The sequence below is a fragment of the Chaetura pelagica genome, unplaced genomic scaffold, assembly GCF_000747805.2.
Source record: "Chaetura pelagica isolate M959 unplaced genomic scaffold, ChaPel_1.0 scaffold139, whole genome shotgun sequence".
NCBI classification, from domain to species: domain Eukaryota; kingdom Metazoa; phylum Chordata; class Aves; order Apodiformes; family Apodidae; genus Chaetura; species Chaetura pelagica.
In genome coordinates, this window is record NW_009970717.1 from 7,587,558 (window position 1) to 7,596,038 (window position 8,481).

General features: G+C 45.9%; 1 protein-coding gene across 1 annotated transcript in view; it reads right to left on the reverse strand.

The window, feature by feature from the left end:
- Positions 1-5,108: 5,108 nt before the first annotated feature.
- COTL1 (coactosin-like F-actin binding protein 1) overlaps positions 5,109-8,481 on the reverse strand; it is a 19,949-nt gene continuing 16,576 nt past the window's right edge. Inside the window, exon 4 of the mRNA XM_010006208.1 lies at positions 5,109-5,538. Within this exon, the coding sequence (XP_010004510.1) occupies positions 5,428-5,538 (111 nt within the window). The 3' untranslated portion in view covers positions 5,109-5,427. The remainder of the gene's footprint in view (positions 5,539-8,481) is intronic.

The window sequence follows — 8,481 nt, forward strand, 5'->3', positions numbered from 1 at the left end:
ACACTGAAACCCTTGCAGTGCAAGACAAAGACTCACTTTTCATCTACAAAAGAGGATAGTGCTCCTCTCGATTCTTACTCGTTCTTTTCAAGTGCTTTTAATGGCCTTTGGGTAACAGAATGATTCGTCACTTTACAACATTAATACCATTTTATGATAAAGACTTGTGATCCTTCTGCTAGTAATTCTTGCATACAACTTTAAGGGGTTGTGCAGGATTTCTGCTCTCAAGAGTTCTGACAGCTTTTATTTTCACTTGGGACTCAGCAAAATTGAAACATTGGCATTTTAAATACCCTTTTCAAGCTCCTTGGTGGGACAACACACCCTTCTTTATTACACTCTAGATGGAAGAGAGCTGAAAAATCAGACCCGGTCACAGCACACCACATTTTTTCTGAGCTCTGTATTCTGTAGTCAGATTTTGTATAAATTTTCTCACATTAAACTTTCCCTGGTGTATAGTAACCTAGAAATCAATGTGAGAAGGCAGCATTCACACCTTTGCATAGGGGTGATCTCACCACAGCTCTCAAGAGTCTCTGACTTCTCTGAGGACACCCCTGACACTTGTTTGATTTCTGATTTTGGCAAAACACTTCCTCCCATGAAAACCATTGTCAGAATTAACTTCAGTGGGACGAGATTCAACTCTTCTTATTTTTAAATGGTGTCACTAATATCTTATTGGAGTCTTGCCCTGGGTGTAATAAAACCTGGTTTAAATTGCCAAAGGGTTCAGCTGCTGCCTGGAACAGCTGCATTGGTGTAATTTGCCAATAGGATGTATTACATCCTGATTACAGTTTCTGTTGAGTGATAGGCCAAAATTACAAGGCAGAAATGTAGCTAATCATGATATAGGAGATAAGTCTATTCATCTACTGCCCGTATTTAATACTTAGAGAACAGATGCTGTTTGTTCCTCTTCAGCTGCATTTACATGGAAATGTGCTTTCATTCTGAAGATATTTTAAGGTAAATGAAAAGTCTTATTGGGCATTTTGATGGAAGGGGAAGGGAAAAAGGTGAAATATCTTGGAAGGTTTCTCTTTGTTTCCTAGCCATGATAAACTTACACAAATCAATCAGTTGCTGTAAGATGAGCAAAGTGAGCTACTCCAGGCCAGAAACAGATGTCTGTGAAAGCTGAAGAGCCCATGTTTTTGGCAGATGGATTGTCAGCATAGGTGCAAATGACATGAGGAAAAGCCCCAGGGATTAAGGCTTGAGTGGGCTGTGAATGGTCTTTTATTGCATGCATCCCCAGCAAGCAATGCACAGGCCATCCTGCTGCAATGAAACCATCTCTTTCAGTGTCGTGCCTCCCTGGGCCATCAGGCCAAGCCCTAGCTGAGGTCTGCATCCACACATTGTGCCCATTGTACGCCAGAGGGGTCCCACAAGCGTGAGATTTGGGGGCAGGACAGATCTCACTTCATAGCTCAGTAAGAGATACATTCCACTTCCACAAGCTCATGGTTCCAGCCTGGGGAAATGTGTGAGAGATCCCTCAGTTCCCCACTTCCAGCCCCGGCTCCAGCGTGGGGAGTCAGGAGCCAGCGGGAGCGTGTCTGCTGGGCACCAGCGAGCACATGGGCTGCTGTTGTCGTGCCTGGACAGAGCTTATGGCTCCTGCATTGTGACAGCGAGTAAACAATGTCCCTTTCTGTGTGGTGCGGGGCACCCAGCTGAGCTGGACTCACGCTGTAATGCACTCGGTATCTCGCAGCTCCTCATCGCCCCTCTCTGCAGCTTCTCTGTGGCCTTGTTGCTAAATGACTGCAACAGTTCCAGTTGGAGAGATCAGATCACCCCAGGGGACTGTAGAGCAGAGCCTGCTTAACACCGGCCAGTAACCGGGCATTGTGCTCCCTCTGGGGCAGCTGTCTATGAAAACACAGGCAGAGCAGGCCGGCGGTTTCCATGGGCTGAGCTGTGAGGTCAGGGTTGCCTGCTTCCTCTCATTTCTATTCTGCCAAGGACCATGTTCTCCTGGTAGTGAGAATTCCCTGTGCATGCATTGCAGCCTGCTGTGACTCAGAGCAGCCTCACTCTCTCCCATGCTTAAACCTTGACTTCACCCCTGGGTACTTCACCCTTTTCCTCCCTGATGGCTACCATGGCCTCCTAAACATGACCCGGGGGTGGGGCAGCCACTCATTCACCCCATCCCTTACCACCATCTGACTGGCCTAAAAGCCCCTCAAACCTGTGTTTGCTAAAATGAAGTCATCTGCTGCATTTTGGAGGCCAATTTCACTCAGCTCCATTGCTCCCTCCCAGCTTCAAGTGGATGCACTCGTATCTGCTGCACCCATGATGTGGAGGAATAGCAAATCCTTTGGCAGCGCCAAATATAAAGCAGCCATTGAAGCGTTCCAGTCTGTTTCTTGCCAGACACAGCCCCCAGGGTGCTGTCAGTGCTGCTCGTGCTCCCCTTGCCATGTCAGAGGCAGAGCAGTGTCCCCAGCCCCGACAGATGCGGAGCACACAGCCCTTTGTGCAGCAGCAGGTCTTTAAAGCCTGATGAAAGGTCTGATAAGGGTGGAAAAAAATGAGCTTTGAATGCTAAATACAAAACAGGACACCTGAATTTATCTAGAAATGAAAAGGAAAATCCATGTCTTGCTTGGTCATTAGCACAAATCCCAGGATGGAGCGTTATCAGGGTTGCTCTGATAAGGCGAGGAATGCTTGTATTAAGAGGCTGACTCCCCTGGCTGGGCTGTGGGGCCCACTAACACATGGGCTGCTGTTATTGCTGCTTCAATTTCACAGTAAAAGGCCCTTTATCTAAAGAAGGGGTTTCTGCTAATCTTTCTGAAACACTCTGAGACCTCCTGATGAGAAGTATTACAGAAAAAATAGGTATTGTTAATTCCAACTTTGTCTCTACCACTCCGGGTGCAAAGTACAGTCCATAATAGTCCCTAGTTTGTCTGATCAGAGTATCAGCCACTTGCAGACATTCAGCTACACTCATGTGCTGTTAAGGGTGATACTGAGGAGGGCTGGTGTCTTAAAAGAGAAGACAGTTTCCAGTTGATGTTGTGGTTCTGTGATATGCCAAGCGTGAGATCCCAAATGCACCACAGATAATTGGTCTTTGCTTTTACTCTTGGTGTCCCAGCCTTTTTTTGCTCACTTTTTGTCAATTGTTTCTTGCATTCTAAATTATTAGCAAGGAAGGGTGATGCATGTAAACACTGTGGGATAAATAGTTGTCCAGCCAGGCAACAGCAGACTCCAGAGATAAGCTCTAGCAGAGCAAATGATGGGTTACAGCAGGCATGTATAGCCCCTATGAGTAGCTGAGCTGCTCTTATTACGAACAGGAGAAGGGCTTGACTTAGCACCAATAAAGTCACTCTCTTGAGGAAAACTAAGACCATTTGCTAATGTTGAACTCTAATCAACATTTTTAATTTCAGATTATTCTTACAGGAGTGACGAGTAGACAGGGAGGGAAGCACTGAATTCTTGAAACACATTTTGCCCCAAACTCTCCTAGGCAGCCACCTGGGGTGTTCATTCATCAGCTGGGGATGGGGCTGGGTGTGTTTCCAAGACATTCTTTGTGACAAAGATAATCTTTTATTTGACTGAGGATTTGACAAGCACAGACTTGATTAACTTGGCTGTTGGAGTGTTGTTGGAGGAACAGGACTATGCAAGCAAGAGCTCCCTGATGTGTTTTTCAGAACTGACCCATCTGGACTCCAGTGAGGCCAGAGACAGACCAGCAGCAATGCTTCCCTCCCTACATCTCACCTTTTTTTTTTCTCATGGGTTTTTCCCCATAAAGCTGCAAAACTTCACTCTGAAAGTGTCATTCTTGCTCCCAAATACGTTCCTGGCCTCTCTACATTTCTTTTATGCGGGTGTGAAATTCACTTTGACCTAATTAAAATTCCCCATTGGCATTTTGGTGCTAGAAATCTAGACGTAGAGCTGCTGAGCAAAAAAATGTGTCAGATGCACTGTGATCACCTCTGCCTTTCAGGGCAGAGATGAGCAGACAAGGGCTGCAGGCACTGAGATCATTTTACATTTAAGCCAGTGTTTAATTCTCCTAATAGCCCCAAGATTGCAGGAGCCCAAAGCCTTACACCTAGGATTAAGTGACCTTCTAAATATAGGCTTGTTGTTGCAGGGAAGGTAAAAGAACAACAGAGTCACTGGGAACTGTTCTTGAAAAACATTTATTTCTGGAATGGGTTTATAGCATTGACTCCCAAGCCCCAGTACAACACAGTTTCCCCCTGCATGTAATTCTGGGGACAGTTACCTCTGATGGACAAAAGAAAAGCCATACAAAGAAGCCCCCCAAACAAACAGTTTGGTACAAAACAAACTGTGCCCAGGTTATCTCTGAGCCTCTGCTGTTTCACCCTGACTGGGAGAGAGCTGCCCTGCTCCATCCCCTGGTCACAGCTGCAGGATGGTTCACTGCCTGAAGGCCCCAAATAACTTAAGATGTTGTGTTTAACTGCAAAAAAAGAGGAGGGGACATGGGCAGAGAAGGCTGCTAGGATTCAGCAGCTGCTATTTTTGCAGACATTATTTAAAAAGAAAATCTATGCATTTTAGTTTCACCTCCTGAGCCCCAGCATTAGGAAAGTCAAATACAAACCCAGTGACCAATGTACACAAAATAGTCAACAAGTGTCCAGGCATTTCTAAGGCCCTCACTTTACTGTGCCATGATACCTCAAAAAAACCCAAGAAAACCTCCACATTCGGACCATGTTGGATCTTATTTTTAAGAGGGAAGGGCAGAGATGCAGCACATAGCATAGCAACTGTCAAGCAATGTTTAAGGCAAATTATTAAGAGTTGAAGATTTGTTTTTTGTTTGTTTGCTTTGTTTTTTTTTAAGCTGTTAAAGAACATCTCAGCTGGACATTTAACCTTAGACAAGTTTGTGAAGTCAATTCAAGTTGGCCTGAGCCTAGAACAGCAAAAAATATTATTTCCCAAAATATCAGTGAGAACAAATTACAAATAAATCAAAATAATTGATGTTCAGGACTCTCTCAAAACTTTCTCTTTTCAGAGACCAGGTTGAGCCCAACTAAAACTCAGGGACATGCACACATACTAGGAAGGACATGATGGCAAGCCTCTACAAACACAATGCTGAACAGGACCAAAGCAGAGCCAAACCTAAATTCCAGAGATGAGAGAACAGGGACAGAGTTTTGAGTAAAAAAACAATGGGAGAGGGAAACCCAGAGCCCCAGAGAGGGATGTTGCATGAGATGGAATGGAAAATGAAAGTCCGTCGTATGGAAAGGAAGGGAGTTCTTAGGTGCAGACACAGCAAACAGGGATTTCAGTTGCCTCATCTCTCAGTTGTGTTAGTTTGTTGTGCCTTCCCCCTCCCTTTGAGATCCAGGTGATGGTGCCAGGAGGTTGGTGTGTTTACTCAGTCTGTGCATCATAATTAGCCCCCCCTGCTTTCTTCAGCTCATTCTTGATGTAATCCTCATCCAGCTCTTTGTGGTCACTGATCACAAATTCTTTGGCAAAGTTCTGCAAGAGAGAAAGAAAAAGCCTGTTAAAGAAGAGCATACTTGTCCAAGTACCTGCATAAAGAAATATTACCCAGCTTCCATGGCTGTACGAGCTGTATGCCCCTGTGTGGTAGGGATGATAAACAGAAAGCTGTGGATGAGACTGGTGATGGCAAATCCCAAGACCTGGAGAAAGTTTATGTTTCTGTCTCTACAGCCACCAGCTGCAAGACCCAATCCTGCCCTGTGCAACTGACTCTTCCTAGTGATAAAAGCATAGCCTACGTTAGGTCAAGCTTCCTAAGCAGCATAAAAACTTGAAAGCTCAAAATTATTGACCATGTTACTGCCACAGACCCACAGCATAATATTGGCAAGTCACTAATCCTGTCTGTGCCGCTGTCCTTTTTAGGGGCCCTTCTCCCAAAACAAGAACAGCACTGTATACTACAGTGATGGGAAGGTGCTTTGATTAAAGACTGAACAACACCCAGATGGTCCCAGAAGCAAGTAAGTCTATCCCAGTAGATGTACTGACTCCTCCTCTTGACTATCTGATACACACCATGGCCAAAACAGAGGTACTGAATTAGACAGGCCCCTGGTATCATCAATAGGCTGCTCTGTGGTGTAATGACCCAAAGTGACCTTTAAGGACATGCTTTATTAATACACGTGTGTACTGCAGAGCAGCAGTCTAGCTGGGTGAATGCTCTTTGCAACTCTGGGGAGCTGGGCAAGGCCTGGGCAGCACGCTGTGCTGGGGGCTGGGAGCAGGGAAAACCCTTCTCACAACAGGGGGCTGTGGAGGGGATCCGATCCCATGGTGCCTTTAAGGCTCTGGTCATGGCAGCATCACTGCAGCCAGGGATCTCTGCCTTTGTAGGGGCTGTCCCTCCTGTCTCAGAGCAAGGGTGGCATGTGAGTGCATTTCAGCACACACATTCGGACACGTTTCAGCCAACATCCACGTTTGCTGCTTCTTGCTTCAGCATTTCCCTTCCCAGCCACAACTGAAAACACTGCATGTGTCTCTCCCTTCCCCTCAACCCGCAGAGGTTTTAGGCAGCGTGCAAAACACAAGCATCCATTGGACTCTGCAGGGCCAGGGACAAAGTGACAACCAAAAAACATGAATTAAAATCCCAACAGCCCTGCTGCAGTGTCTCAGGAAAGCTGCCATGCCTGGGTCCCTGGGCAGTGAGTGCCCCAAAAGTGACAGAAGCTGCCTGGGAGAATGAGGCAATGCTTTGGGAGAGAAGCAGTCATCTTGTCAAGGTCTCCCCAGTGCTGGAACAGCACAACCGTGGAGGAGGTTGTTCTAATTGGTTTCAGACTCTAAGCCATGGGAGAGCTCTTTATTTGGCAGCCTCTCAAGGGTCTCAGTTTGGGATCAGAGTCCTGTAAAGGAGGGGGTGGAGAAGGATTCGGCTTGAAAGAGCCTCAGCACCTCTTTCATGAGGTGGAAAAAATGGAAGGGAGAGCAAAACAGCTCCCTCCCCCACGCCAGCCTCCCAGGCTGCTGCTGATCCTGTTTCACACTGCAGGAAATCCTCACTACCCAAGCGTTGCCTGGGGAGGGGGAGGAAGCTTATAGCTGCTGTGAGAAGCCTTGTCTGCTCTGCTTTAGGGTAGCAGCAACTAGACAAAGTCTTAAGAAACAACAACTGCTTCACAGCACCATTTTGCTCCACACATCAATGGTTGGCTTTCCTGGTGTGAGGACAGACAGACCTTACAGACATTCATCCATGTCTTAGCAGAATTCAGGGAAAAAGGGAAAGAAATTGTTTATTTACAGAAAAAAAAATCCCTTTTTTTGAGATGGAAAATGAAGAGGCAAACCACCCAGACATCAGATTTGGTCATGCTCACAGGTGTCCTACTTCCAGATCTCCTGTCTGTGATCTCTGCAAAGCTCAGCTCTTGCTTAGGCCAAACAAGTGATTTTCAACTATTAGATGCTTGCTGAGGTGCTACCCACATGATTTTTGAGCTGAGCCTTTTCAGTTTCTTTTCTACGAGCTAAGAGGTTTTAAAACTTTTCCTCAACTCAGGAAACAGATTATCCAGGACTGCCTGACTTCAGTGAGAACTGAGGCAGGTCCATAAAGTAATTTCTGAGAGTGACTCCATGAAAAATGTGTGTATTTTATAAATGCAGGGAGGGTTTCCTTCAATGCCCAGTCTGCAGAATCCAACTGATTCTGAATTTAAAACTGCAAGTGCACTCATGCATGAACAGAGGAGAAACAAATTATATGTACCACAAAGTAATTACTCAATTACTCTTCTCAATTAGACAGTTACCTACATAATTCCTGGGTGATGATCTGTGGGCACCAGCCACTATTCCATGTCAGTGCCACCAAGGCATCTTGCAAGGTTTGAGAGATTTCCTCCTAGCAGTTGGCCAGATGGGTTATGTTCCCAGCCACTCTTAAATATCCTCTTAGCTGACAGGGCCACCTCTTGTGTCAGATTTGTACCCTCAGAGTGCAATCTGGGTCACTGCTATTAATAACTCTGCTTTATTCCTTTCTGCTGGCAGGTGCTGTCAGGGCCTTTGTTGGTTCTTCACACTGGCTCTTACCTACCATGATGTCTCATCAAGCTTGGCCCCAAGGGGAGAAGATGCTTTGGGTGAGTTTGCTGCCTGCACTTCTTGATTTCAATATCCTGCTTGACCCTTCTTCAGCCATAGCCTCCCTCATCACTGAATTCTCTGTTTGAGCTCTTTGGGGTTGAGTTTTTGTTCAGAGTGCAAATCATAAGGTGAAGGGAGGCATATCAGTATTTCAGAGACAGTTGAAACTGCCTCTTCCATCATCAGGGCAGGAAGACAGGAGGGACTCTGGCTCTTAGATCAGGAGCCTGGGCATTCAGGATCAACAGCAGCATTCTTCAGCCAAGGGCCATCTTATCCAGAGTTCACTCTTTTTTTTTTTGTTTTGTTCCTGCT